This window comes from Chondrus crispus, genomic scaffold, assembly GCF_000350225.1.
Source record: "Chondrus crispus Stackhouse genomic scaffold, scaffold_5, whole genome shotgun sequence".
NCBI lineage: Eukaryota > Rhodophyta > Florideophyceae > Gigartinales > Gigartinaceae > Chondrus > Chondrus crispus.
The window spans coordinates 757,706-771,320 of record NW_005179334.1 but is presented as its reverse complement, the minus strand read 5'-3'; the positions used below and the strand labels follow the sequence as shown (position 1 = coordinate 771,320).

The 13,615-nt window shown below is 54.2% G+C and overlaps 6 protein-coding genes; 3 read left to right on the top strand and 3 right to left on the bottom strand.

The window, feature by feature from the left end:
* The first annotated feature begins 2,224 nt into the window (after positions 1–2,224).
* CHC_T00006726001 (hypothetical protein) lies at positions 2,225–4,414 on the top strand. XM_005718862.1 is given in 2 exon segments: positions 2,225–4,156; positions 4,157–4,414. The coding sequence occupies 1 exon segment, from the start codon at positions 2,225–2,227 to the stop codon at positions 4,154–4,156; it is 1,932 nt and encodes a 643-aa protein (XP_005718919.1). The 3' UTR covers positions 4,157–4,414.
* A 745-nt stretch (positions 4,415–5,159) lies between these two features.
* Positions 5,160–6,374, top strand: CHC_T00006725001 (hypothetical protein). Its single transcript, XM_005718861.1, has one exon. It carries the CDS (start codon positions 5,160–5,162, stop codon positions 6,372–6,374), a length of 1,215 nt encoding a protein of 404 aa, XP_005718918.1.
* A 45-nt stretch (positions 6,375–6,419) lies between these two features.
* CHC_T00006724001 (hypothetical protein) lies at positions 6,420–6,821 on the bottom strand. The gene has a single exon (XM_005718860.1). The coding sequence runs from the start codon at positions 6,819–6,821 to the stop codon at positions 6,420–6,422; it is 402 nt and encodes a 133-aa protein (XP_005718917.1).
* Positions 6,822–10,329: 3,508 nt separating this feature from the next.
* On the bottom strand, positions 10,330–10,863 carry CHC_T00006723001 (hypothetical protein). Its single transcript, XM_005718859.1, has one exon. It carries the CDS (start codon positions 10,861–10,863, stop codon positions 10,330–10,332), a length of 534 nt encoding a protein of 177 aa, XP_005718916.1.
* Positions 10,864–12,092: 1,229 nt separating this feature from the next.
* Positions 12,093–12,329, top strand: CHC_T00006722001 (hypothetical protein). Its single transcript, XM_005718858.1, has one exon. The coding sequence runs from the start codon at positions 12,093–12,095 to the stop codon at positions 12,327–12,329; it is 237 nt and encodes a 78-aa protein (XP_005718915.1).
* Positions 12,330–12,331: 2 nt separating this feature from the next.
* Positions 12,332–13,615, bottom strand: part of CHC_T00006721001 (hypothetical protein) — a 2,235-nt gene continuing 951 nt past the window's right edge. The window contains exon 1 of the mRNA XM_005718857.1: positions 12,332–13,615. This exon is cut by the window's right edge and continues 951 nt beyond it. Within this exon, the coding sequence (XP_005718914.1) occupies positions 12,332–13,615 (1,284 nt within the window).

Here is a 13,615-nt window from a genome sequence, read left to right as displayed (position 1 = left end):
TAACGAGGGGTCATCGGTCGGGCGGATGATGGCGTTGGAGGCGGGGATGGGGTAGTGCGAGTGGATGGGCGCGGAGTAAGGGGCCGACATCTCCGGGTACGGCGCGTGCGTGGTCGAGGACTGCGCGGCGGCGAGGGCGGCGGCGATGGAGTTTGACGGAGAGATGTACTCGTCGACGGAGCGGGGGAGGGCCTGGTTACGGTAGGCGTCTTGCATGGTGGATGGGGGGTGGGGAAAGTAAGGGGGGGGGGGGGGGAGAGGGGGGGGGTAAGGGTGTGGACGGCTGTACTTGTAGGAGTCACGGTGGGGGTAGGGTAGGGCAGGGGCAGGGGCATGGGAGGCGTGTAGGGTGAGAGCGGTGCAAATCGGAAGACGGGAGGGGGGGCCGTAACTAAAGTGGGGTGAATGTAGTTGAGGGGACGGGGCGGGGTAGGGGGGCGGGAAAGAGGGGATGGGGGAGGTAATTGGGGTGGTTGCGTCAGGGAGTGTCAGGCGGGGGCCACGTCAGGGAGGAAACAGAAGCAACGACGTACGGTATGCGCCGTTTGACGGCATGACGTGGTGACCGACTCGAAGCAACAGGCGTTCCCGTTCGTCAGATCAGTTGCCGCACGCGGTTTCCATGACGGCCCTTCCCCTTCCCCTTCACCTCGCGTAAGCTATTTTTTCTGACCCCACCACCGCACCTTCCGCGGCCCACCCTCCACATTACAGTCGCGGCACCCGCCCGCCGCGCTTGCGCGCGCACAAGATGCCATCCCTACGATACGTGGAGCCTCGCCTTCGCAAAACGTGCACGTGCTGTACGCCGCCGGTGTCACCCGATGACACCACTGTACATGGCGTACATGCGCAACGCAGTGCCGTCGCTAAAGTGTTCACCCCTACCCCTCTCTAAAGTTTAAAGAGGGGTAGGGGTGAACACTTTTAGTTCAGGTGAACACAGTTTAGAGTCTACCCCTCTCTAAACGCTTTCCTCCCGATGATGTCGAAAATGTGCCATGCTATCGCCCCGCGCCAAGACCCCCGCCACTACCTGCCTCTCCTCTCCCGCCCCGACCGTATCTACTGTCAGGGTTACACACCCTCACCTAGGACCTCCAAACAACACATCTCCTATGACACTGACCCCGCCCGTCATCACCCGTCATCATTGCCGCACGTCCCGCCCAAGTGTCGAGCACCCCCACCACCAACAAACCACACCCTCGGCTCCGTCCCATTCTCCAATTCAAAATGCCCTCTCTAACCGCCCCGCTGATTCACCCGCCCAATTATCAAAATCCCCAGTTCCTTCAGCTGCCATCTGTGCATACAGTATCCCCAACACCGCCTCCCATCCAGAAGGAACACGCGCGCTGCGGCCCATCCCGGACTCGGGATCCGTAAGGGGTCATTACATCAGCGCTATGTTCTCAGCATGGTATGAGACGAGTACGACTTGTCGCATTTTGTGTCGCCAGCATCGCCACTCTGGACCCCATTTTAGCCCGCCCTCGCAGATGTCGCACACACCCAGCTGTGCCTCCCGTCCGAGTGTTTCTCTGCTTTCTGAAAATGGCCTTCAGATTCGCATTCAGGCGAGAGCTTGCCAGGGGTGATGCGCCAGCGGTGTCTGGAAACGGTGTCAATAGTGCACTTATATCCCAGTGACAGTGGTGGTGGGGGTGTATTCATGCAAGTTTCGTGCACTGTAGGGGGCTTCTCAAAGCAAGTTAAGCATCTTGGGGACCGGGGATCGCAGGTGTCGCTGAAAGCTACAGTACACACTATACACAGTGTGTATTACACACATGCTATACACACATGTACAGTAGTGGCGGACACGTCTTTCCTCACCCGCACGTCACGCAGACTACCCCTTGCTTTACAGCGAGAGTGCCATCTTGTGTCTTTTGCGTATGTGCTCGCCGCTGTCCCATTCCCGCATTCCAATCGTCTCAGAATTCGTGGACACGTGTGGCTAATTCAACGAAAACGAAAACATCCGCGAATTTTAAAATATTTTCGCAAAATCTTCCGCACGTCCGCCTTCCGCCTGACCGAGCCCTCCGAACCGCACCGCCATGTCTTTGACCCACTACAGAGCACCGCCTCCCTTCCCCACCACCGCGTCCTCCAGCTGCCGCTTCAGAGTAGCACAGCGACGGGCACTGCCGCCAGTCACCCAATCCCCGATACATGTCACCCCGACGCCGCCACACCCCAACGCACCCCCGGAAACATGGCCTCGCCCCCGTCCTCCCCGCCGCCGCCGCAGGACGACGATCTCTACCGCACCCTCAACGTCTCGCGCGACGCCGCTGCCTCAGATCTCAAGCGCTCGTTCCGCAAGCTCTCGCAGCTTCACCACCCGGACAAGCACCAGGAAGAGACCGCCAAGTCCGCCGCCACCGATCGCTTCACCATCGTCAAGGAAGCCTACGAGATTCTCTCCGACGACAAGCTCCGAAAGCTCTACGATGAGTTCGGCCTGCACGCAGCCAGAGTCGCTGCCTCCCACGAAATGGAGCTCGTCCCATATTCCGATCTTGCCGAGCGCTTCAGAAACGACTCTGCCCCCGGCGGTCCTTCCCCCGGATCTAACTCCCCGCGCGATGCTTACTTCACCGTCACTAATTCTTTTGAGCCCACCATCGACGCCACGGGCCTGATTGTCGCTTTGGAGGACGCTGAACCTCTCACAGCGAGTGGCCTCCCCGTTTTTTCCCAAGTTGGCGTCTCCACCGTGGCTACGGCATATGTATCTCAGAAAAACACCGTTCAGGCCAGCTATTCTGCCCAAAGCAGCACCTTCGGAAAAGGGGGACGAAGAGGCGGTGCTGGTGAGTTGGCCCTGTCGTTCCGCCGCCAGCTTGATGCCTACATGAACGCTGAGGCAACCGCATACGTCCCCTTGGAGCGCGGCCGCACAGTCAACTTTGGCTTCAAGGCTTTCCGTGCGCTTTCCCAACACATGACCGCCTCGTTTGAGGCGAGCTATGACCCCGAGCGAAGAGGTCTGACCACAGCACTGACCAGCGCTCGCTCATTTGACGAGCGGTGTACGGCGAGTACCTCATGGGCGTTTGGTGCAGCTCCGGGCTATGTCTTCACATGGAAGCGAGATGCGTACGATGAGTATATGCCCGAAAGCAAGCCGAATGCTGCGAAAGGGGCAGATGATTTTGGAGCAAATGATGATGAAGAAGCGGGGGCGGCCGGGAGAATCGCGTGGGTATTTGAAAAGCTTACATATCTTATTGATCCGATGGGATGGCGATGGACTGGTAGACTCAGCGCTTTGGAAGCGTCCCTTGGCTTCGTTATTCGCAGGCCGATTGGTCAGAATGCTCCGCTATGGGATAAATGCGAGCCTACAGGCCCTGGTGGAGCTAGTGTCAAGGTTCGCGGTCACGTGGGAGCGATGGGATGGGAGGTTGAGGTTGGAGGCGGCGAAAAGTACTTGCTTTCCGACACGGCATGGGGGACGTCGGTGGCATTTGGCAACATGGGAGTTGTTTGGAGACTGAAAATTACTCGATCGGGCCATCGATTCACTTTGCCGATAGTGCTTGTGTCATCGGTGTGCGATGCGCGAACGGCCACGGCAGCCGCGATCGTAACGTCGCTGGGAGTTTCAGCTGTACAAATTTTGATCATCGACCCATGGCACAAGAAGAGGGAGAGCGAGGAGAGAGAGGATGCGAAAATGAGAAGGGCTGACACTCTGAAGCACGGGAAGAGTGAAGCCGCGGCGGCTTTGATACTGATGAAGGAAGGTATCGAGCGGTCGCGGAAACGGGAGGAAGAGGTAGAAATTGATGGGATTAGTGGATGTGGATTGCTTATCGAGCGGGCGGCGTATGGGGATGCAAAGGCAGTACAGGAAATGAGATTTTCCTCGGACAGTCTTGATGGAAGAGAGATAGAGATGGAGATTGCGGATGTGACAGATTGTGTGCAGATGCTTGTGGAAGACAGCGCTGTGCAAGTGGTGTCGGGAACCAAGTCAACATTGATGGGGTTCTGGGATCCGAGTGCGTACGGCGAGAAGGAGGATCTGGTTCTTCGTATCTGGTATCGATTCCGTGGGGAGCTGCACGAATGCGTGGTGCGTGATGACGAGGCGATCGAGCTGCCACTCTCTTCGCACCGCGTGGATAGGTGGCGATAGAATTTTGGGATTGACAGGTAGCGCAACGAAAGTTTGGGAGAGTAGTGGGGTTGCCTGTGATGAATGCGGGTTAGAAGGGCGGATGTGCCGATGTGCTGTCAGAGACAGGAGATTGTGGAGGGATACCACGTTTCCGTTGTCTCTTACGTACAGTGGTATGTTGCTGGATAGTAGACAAGTTTTTATTCGGTATCGTAATCGAGATGTGGCCCACGGCGGGGAATTGTACAGGACTATAAACGAAAGAGCGTTGCAAGAGAGATGGGCGATGTGCTTATGCCTGATCGGAAACTATAAACCAGGCGATAGAGAAGCTGTAACGGATGACGCTGACTCAAGTGATGAGGTACCAAGGGTAAGATACCGTAGCTATGAGTCAGGTTTACCTTACGAGTGAATCATGGAACATGATGCCTGGGGGTCCCCTTTCACGGTGTATGCATCGATTTGGCCGCCCAAAGGTCTACTACGGGGAGATCAGTGTGGCGTAGGTCGATATCGTCGAGAACTTTACAGTAGAGAAGGAGACGGAGCCCCCTGCGTGACGACTCGATGTAAAATGTAAAAAAAAAAAAAAAAAAAGTCACGAGTTTCGAAAGTGTTTCCTGAAAAGAAAAAAGTTTCTACGCTACGTGCATTACACACAGCTGCGTGCTGTGAAGTCTCGTGATCACCTCTCCTTCCCTTTTCCCTTTTACGGGTCCTAATAAAACTCTAATGGGCCAGCGCCGTCGCATCCGCTGGCGTTGTCAGTCGTGTCCACCTGTCCAGCTGGACAGGTTGCGTCATGATACGTGCGATGCGATGCGCCACGCGCCGTACTCCGTTGTGCATCTCCCGCTTTCTTGCGTTTCACCACGCACATCGGCAGCGCGCAAACTGATATCCTCGCAATCGGCCCACACGCACGCACCCCTTTGCCGACCTCCTCGTCCGTCCTCCTCGTCCGTCCTCTACCACGACTATTCCGGGGGGCGGACGCTCGCGCCCTGGAAGTACATGTATGCGCTTCCTCGCCATCTGTCTCGTTCTCTTCATCCCCTCCGCATCCTCCGTCGCACGTGTCGCCGCACCGCATTCCAACCTCACCGGCCGCCCTCCCCCGCCCCCTTTCATCCCGCCCGCCACCTCCGCCCCACCAAACCCCCGCCAACCGCCCCCTGACTTCCTATCATTACACTCCACACTTCACCCAATCACACCTTCCGCCTCCTACGCATCCCGCCGCCGCGCCTTCCAGCCCACCCTTCTGGAACACACCGCCGCGCTCCCGCTCTTCTCCATCCTCACGCACCGCCTCCAACCGGCCCGCACCCCCAATGCCACCGATGCGAGCGCCGCGCCCAGGGGGCTGACGTTGGACGCGTGCGCCACCCCGTCCGCGTGCGCCGCCATGCGCCGCTGCCTGGACATCTCCTCCTTCCCGTCCTCCACTCTCTGCTCCGCGCACCCCGAGTGCTTCTGCCTCCCGCCGGAGCCGCAGCCGTGCGCGAGCACCGCGCAGTGCGTCCCCGGCGAGGTGTGCGTCATGCTGCCCGACTTCCCCACCTCCTTCTGCGTTTCCGCCGCCGTCGAGCGCCACGCCCCGGCCTTCACGGAGATCCCCGCCGACCATCCGCACGCCCTCCCGGACACCGCCCTCTCCGGCCTCACGTTCGACTATTGCCAGGAGCAGCGCCACTGCGCCGGCGACAGGGACTGCACATTCTTCGACGGCATCGACTCGATGAGCGAGCCGTGCGAAGGGCGCGACCCGTGCATTTGCCTCCCGCCTTCGCTGAGATCTTGTTATACTGTTCACGACTGCCCCAAGGGGGAGATCTGTGTCACGTACCCGTCCCGCGAAATCCAGAACGTCTGCCTGTCTGCAAGCACTGCCACCGCCTTCCCTGACGTTTTTCTGGCGCCGTCCCCGACCCCGGGCACCACCACGGCTAACGCTTCAGGGAGGCTCACATTGGAGAAATGCATGTTGTCCACGGAATGTGTAGGTACACGAGAATGCTATCGATCGCCTCCTAGCGCTCGCATTCCTTGTCCAAGCACGCTGTATCCCAATTGCAGATGCTTTCCAATTCAGTTAGAGTTGTGCTCAGATTCCGGTCCCTGTGAAACGGGAGAGGTCTGTGCGATTGAAAGGGACACAAGTGCCTCGATCTGTGTATCGCAGAATGCCATAGAGAAAGAACCCGACCTTATTGTTCCTAAGCCGTTGTAGGATGCCAGTGGAGCTGTCGGTGGCTCGCCTTAACAACCATCGACCTCAAGCATCCGTTACCCGAGGCTGGCGACGGAAGTGAACAGACTCCGGGAGCAGGCGCCCCCGGTTTAGAGATTGATTCAACTTCATCAAGGTCCAGATCTGCGACATCCTCAATAGAGGGTGCATGCATGCATCGATGCAACGGCCTTCAGCCATCTCCTTCAAACGGACGTTGTGTCCGCCAAGACGGCATGAACGAGAGCACTGTGTGATTCGAATGACAATTTTGCGACGAAAGGACACATAGTGTTGCATCGTTGGAGGACCATGATGATGAGGACGAATTGCAAGCATGTACACTGCGCCGAAAGATGTATGTTTGTGAAAAGTCCCGAGAAATAAACGTGGGGTGAGCATACCACCGAAATCGAAGGAGGCCAAATTCACCTCGCGGCAAAACATTCGTCCGTCATGGAAGAGACCGTGCTGTCTATTGCAATCAGATTAGGAATGTAAATGAAAACTACTAGCGGTTAAGCCGCGGATAGGTCTACAAAATTGTACATTGAAACCCTGCGATATTTGGCAATCACATTTCGTGACGCGCCACGAGGAAAGACGAAACTACGTCTTGCCTTGGCCTGCAGAAACCCCCGCTTGCGTTTTTTATCTCGAGTTTCGCGCAACGTTGCTCCTTAACTCCAGACTGATTGAATTAACCTTTCAGACCCTGACTCGCAAGAAACTGATGCCATTTGATGATCATGAGGGCCTCTGAAAAGAAAGCCCTTTACAGGGAGAAAAGGTCAGAAACCGGAGTGGTCGGTGTTTGAGCAGGTGTGCTATCACCCACGCATTTGTTCATTTCCTCTTCATTCATCCTGCCTTCTGCATTTCCTTCTACTGCATACGTCAAGACCGCCTCTTCATGAGCTGACGAGACCAGGCGCTGTCAAGCAATAAACGAAAACCCGACAGGACGTGAAATAAAGAAAGGCGGTAGATTTACATCCGAGCACAACAAATGTTGCGGATAAGCTTCGTATGCTGCGCCTTACGTGATTACTGCACACTCAATTGTTTCAATCCCATGCACAGCTCCTCACAGGGACATTACTTTTTCGCGCTTCTCCATATTTGCAATGCATATTTATGATTCCTCCCTGTATGTCGTGAGTTGCACGAAATAAGAGGAAAGCTCACAGTTCAGTTTGAAACACCATCGTGTCACAGATGAGTGGAGATGCCGCAGTGCCTCGCCTTGTTGCTGCACTTTAAGCAATTCACACAGTAGAGCTCCTCTTCTGTATGCATTGCTTAAAATGCAGCGGGTCAACTTCAGTCATGTGCGTAGCACAACTTTGATGGTATGGCATACTGTACCGTTCGGTACAGTACTGTATGCCATACCATCAAAGTTCGGGTCGGTACAGTAGGAGTTGCCGAGATTCTTATCTGTTCTGAGAAGTGGTAAGATTGGTGAGAAACGATATACACGTGTACACATACAGTACTCCTCATACTACTCCAACTGTGATTTGCTTTCCCTCAAGTTGGTTTGGATGTGAGGTCAACACCTGACCGTACCCAAGGGTACAGTACCGTATGAGGCAAATCACTTGTCGTGTAGGCAATACAGTTGACACTCTAGACTGCGTGTTACCTATGTAACCGTTACGGTTACATACAGTATCTTCACTAGGTTACATTTGCAGACTTCGTACAGCACTAAGATAGCTAGCATGGCACTGCTCCGCTTCCCATCAGACGTCATCGTTGATGTAACCCTGCTTAACATTTTTTCATCGGCAAGCCGTAGTTTTCCCCCTAGGAGCTCATCTATCTGGTTGAAGAGCTCGATACGGGTGGAGTGGTTCCCGTTGTGGTTGTGCAAGGTTGCACATTGGTTCATATTCGCATGAATAGAAAGACAATAGATGTTTCCTTGTAGTTTTCTCGAAAGCGGCGTCTTCTGAAGAGGCCTTGATCCACAGTCCAGGAGGTACTGTACGCTCGGGTACAGTAAAGAAGTGATGAAATATTCCCCTCGCACCATCCAGATCTGTGGCAATGCAGTATTATACTGTAGTCCATTTAAAGGGGAAATGCATCTAATGCACTTTACAGCATGGTGAGGCTCTTCGCAAGGATTGTCCGAAGTCAGAACATCCTCTGCATAATTAGTGGCATTTTAATTAAAGTCTTTCAAGACAATCCTCCAAGGTCCATTCCATCGAGGAGCACACGTCAACAAAAAAGGATTTCTTTCAGCATCCCGTGTAAACGGCATCTTTACAGAAGATACATACATGACCATGTACAACGGGGGGTCACGATTTAGTGCCCTCCTTAATAGTGTTTCTCTCGGTTTAGTGCTACACAAACCCGGTTGTCACGGTTATCATAGCACGGCACGTGTACGTCCTATATTGGGTGGAGCCCAATGGGACGCCTTCAGCCCTTCATGAAAGCTTCCTGTCATAGTGCCACACCCTCAATAGTGCAAAACTTTGCGTTGTAGCACGCCCTAGCACTAAATCGTGTACTGGACTGTACCGCATTCTCAAGCCACAGCGGTTCAATGGCTTTGGGTCACACTCGAAAGGACCCTAATACGAGAAATAGCCATCACACTTGCGTTTTGCGCGAATAAGGCATCTCTTATGGCAAGATTTGGTAGAGCATGCGATGTGTAGCGATGTATGCGATGGCGCCTTTTATCGAGGTTTGAGCAAACATGCAAGTAGTCGCAGCACGCTGCGCCTATCAAACAGTATTTCCATGCCAAAACGAGAGGCATCTACTTAATTCGAGTAGATGTACCCCCTCCGTGACCACGTGACATAATGTGATATGATACGAAGATGGACATCCATGTCAACCAGAGATTTTTGGGTTTTTTACAATGCATGCAAGTATGGTGAGATTGAGCTTTGCAGGAGGTTCTTTTATGCTCATGCGCGCTTACGATCGGAGTTTCATTGGTAGTAATAGCTAAGCAGTCACACAATACATTCGATGCTAAACAGCTTACAATAGGGATATTGAGTCTTAAAACACACTATATTGCCCAGTGACAGGATTTTGCTTCTCAGGCATTAACCCATCAGAATTGACAGACGATCAACCCTTTACAACTTAAACCGGATTTCCGGCGGCCAGAGAACCCATGGGTGCAATTTACAATTCTCAGAGTCAGCCCCTTTTGTCCAACTCTCCCCGCCACCGGCTCTCGTCGTCCACTGGCATTCCTCTTTTTGTGACTGTAACTCTTTCCGTTTCCCGCCATGACCCACCTCCATTCTATCGCCTGCTTTGTCTTCCTCGTAGCCACTGCAGCCTCGTTCCCTCTCTCTCACAACAGCCGGTTGCAAACTGCGAGACGTGCGACTTCTGACGCACCAGCAACAGTTAGGGGAGCGCTGCGAAAGGGAGTCACCTTCGACCTATGTAAAAAATTGGAAGACTGCGAGGACCCACGGAAATGCTGGGATCTTTTCGGGGAACTAGACGATCCAAGAAGCCGATTACCATGCACGACGAAGGCAAGCAGTTGCGTCTGTCTTCCAGAAGAACTACAGAAATGTAAGGAGAACGCCGATTGCGAAGACAGTCGAGAAATATGCATACAACTGCAGCAGCAAACTGGGATCTTTTATTGCGCTTCGCGTGTGGCATCAGCATCCAAAGATATCAAAACCGTTGCACCCAGACCAGACGATGAAAAGCGTCCGGGGAACGCTGCCGCCGGGAAAACAATGCAGATCTGTTCAGAAGATTTCGAGTGCAAGGGAAATCGTAAATGTATCTTGGCTAGACGCGATTTTATCAAGGTGCCCAAGGAATGCACGAACGCAGAGAGAGAGAAATTTAAATGTATCTGCCTTCCAGACGAAATACAAACTTGCACTCTGAACGCGGATTGTGAGGCTGGAGAGGTGTGTGCTCACTTGAACTGGGACTGGCTCGATTATGTCCTTTGTGTCTCTGCAGACATGGAACCTTGGGACGCTATTATGTCAGTGTCTGATGACATTCCTCGGCGACCAATCAAGCCGAATGCATCGGGAGGACCGGAGCCCTCTGCTAAACCTACTCGGACTCTTGATGACACATCAAGTCCCGGTGAGGAGGAAATCATTGGAGTAGCCGAAACTGATATACCAGAACCGTCTGCCCTTACGGATGCAATCCCGTCAGAAACAGTAACTATGGAAATGAGACCGTCGGATGACGCCGATGGCGGTTTTGGGCCCACGTCCCAACCAGAAACCGTGTCTGCATCTCCAGAAACCGTGTCTGCATCTCCAGAAACCGTGTCTGCATCTCCAGAAACCGTGTCTGCATCTCCAGAAACCGTGTCTGCATCTCCAGAAACCGTGTCTGCATCTCCAGAAACCGTGTCTGCATCTCCAGAAACCGTATCCGCTTCTCCAGAAAGTGTGCTTGCTTCCCCAGAAGGCGAAACCGAGTCTGAGGCCCCGTCTGAGACAGAGGATCCCATATGTGTAGATGCTGGCGCCCTGTCTCATTTTGGTGCAGGTGAACTTGTGTTTGGGAAGCACTCCACTGCTCGCGTGTTGTGCGATTCGCAAGGCAGTTGTGCGACCGAAGGCCACATGGTGGTATTTAAGAGCAGAGCCATGATGATGCGCTCTTATTGTTTGGTCGTCAAGTGTTCTGAAAGAACAATTGAAGTTAACAGTCCGAAATATCGACGCGGGTTGCGGATTCCGTCCAAGACCGAGGGCTTGCACTTCACATCTTTCGCAGCCCGCTACTCTACGAAGGTAGAAGAAATGGCAATTCATATCGCAATTCGCGCTGGTCTGTAGTATTTAATCTAGGTGGTTTGGGACTGTAACCATGTTGTTTTACTCGGAGAGAAACAGTGAAAGCACTGCTCGCCCTGCTCTCTTATTTCATTCTTTGGGTTCCTTTCTCAAGGAGCAGGTCGAATTGAATTTAGAAAGGATGGAAGATCAAGAATTCCAGCTGATGATTTTTTTATTCATTTTGCAAGTCAAGCTAGGGCTGGTTAGAGCGCACCTCTGTCGGAGCTATTCCGGATGGGCAATTGTGCTATGAGCATAAAGACTGCACTGACGCTAAACTAGTAGTTTTTAGATCTGACAAAGGCCTTTTCTGAGACTAGATGGAGGTCCCCATCTTAATGCTCCAGTGCGCTTCTTTACGTATGGCCTCTTTGCTCGCTGGCGGATGGCATGCGATTCGTCTGCGATGGAACTCCAGTGATGTATATATTGCAATATCCGTCATACTCGCATATCATTTTCTCGCACTTTACTAGACATGTCATGACCGCAACAGCACGTAGGATAGGCTCCCATTGCAGACAAGAGCGGTTAAGTTGATCGAATCCTGAATTGCTCGTCTCTTTGCTAGAGACTCTAGGAAACGTCATCGGAGGTAACTTCCGCTAAAATGTAGCGGCAGAACGCGAGGTGGACGAACTGACCTGGTGTGACAAAATAAGCGAGGGTCTGTTGCCTCGTATTGGCTTCTCTACACCTCTGCAGTGAGACGGGTGAAATTGAGATAGCAAGAGTTTTTGAAATGGACGGAATCTGAAATACGAGTTGCCATGCCGCTAATAGGGTGCACACAAGCCGATGCTTGCGTCCAATGAAGGCAACGTAGGAACTCATCCTGTGTGATAGAAAATATTTACGCAGACATACGAATTTGTGAACAAGATGTAAACTACCCCGCATGAAACAAAAGACAAGACCTCGAAAGCAAATCCCCATCCTGTGCTTCAATGTTAGATACCTACGGCAAATAAGGCAGTCCGAAAATGACTGCTGTGTGCCAGTGGGAGCGAAAGCCATTTTGTTCCAGACCAAAACGCTCCGGGCACAGCAGTGGTCTCGAAGATGTGTAGAGGTTGTTTGCCTCTGGCATGCCGATACTTCTGAGCGAGACTCTATACAACACGGGCCAGGGTGATTCTATAAACCAGCTCGAACAGCGAAAGCAAGCACTGCCTCCTCAACTCTGGTGTTGTACCTGGCTGCGAAAGCATGAAAGCGGAGACCTTCTGTGCTCGAGTCAACTTGCAGTCCACGCGAGTAGCGGGGGCTGTTAACCTGCATGACACGCTCAACACATTTGACGAGAATGCAGTATGTCTTCATCCTCATGGCACGGCCATTGAAGTTCACCATGTGACCGGCGGTCGCACAGCTTCCCATGTCATCGCACAGGACGTTTGCCCATTTATGGTTCTTGAAGACGAGGTCTTTCTTGCTGAGATGGCTGAGGGCCCTAGCGTCGATGCAGATCTCATCGTCTTCAGCATCTTCCAAAGTTGCGCTTGGCAAGGGCTCGGCCGTCGCACCACTTTCTGTATCGGTATTCTCATCAGAGTCTCCTGTTGTGTCACCTTCATCGCTGCTCTCTGGCATTGTGCCCGTAGGCGAATCACTGCCATCGCCCGTCATGTCATCGTCTTCACCGTTACCATCGGTGTCACTGTCATCACCACCTCCACTACTGGTATCATCATCTCCGTTACTGTCGCTGTCTCCATCGTTGTCATTGCCACCTTCACTATCGTCGTCTTCATCATCATCATCGCCACCAGTATTACCACTCCCAGCGCCATCACTCGTCGCAGGAAGCGGCGTAGGATCCTTAGTGACCTGCACCTCAACGTCGCCACTTTCGGCGGTATTCCTCGAGATGCAAATCTGCGGCTTGCCATCGACGGCAGTCAAAGCGGCGCAGACCTCTCCCTTAACGCAATCGGCCCTGGAGCTGCACTGCGCGGGGACCTCCCTCGGCGAGCACACGCAGTCCTCCCCCGTGGCACAGAACTCCTCCTCGCCCGTGAGCAGCTTGGACCGCTCCTTGCACCAGCGGGAGCCCTTGCAATCCTCCTTGCGCACGCATTTGTCGAGCGTGAGGCCGCCGCGCGAGACGATCTGCCTGGCGACGGCGCGCGCGCTTGCGGCGCGGCGCAGGTAGGCGGCGACGCGGGCGCGCACGGGGGACGGCGGGGCGCGGCGGAGGCGGGCGGGGCGGCGCTGCGCAGCGGAGGCACGCGCGGCGACGCGATGCGAGACGCGCTTCGTCTCCGGCACGGAGGCCGGGCGGCGGTGGAGGCGGAGCGCGACGTGCGCAAACTCGGCGAGCGCGGCGCTGGAGAGGCGGGCGCGCGGCGGGTGGGAGGCGGGTTGTGGCGGCTCGAAGAAGGCTGGGTGCGGCGGCGGGGCGACGGTGGGGCGCGGGGC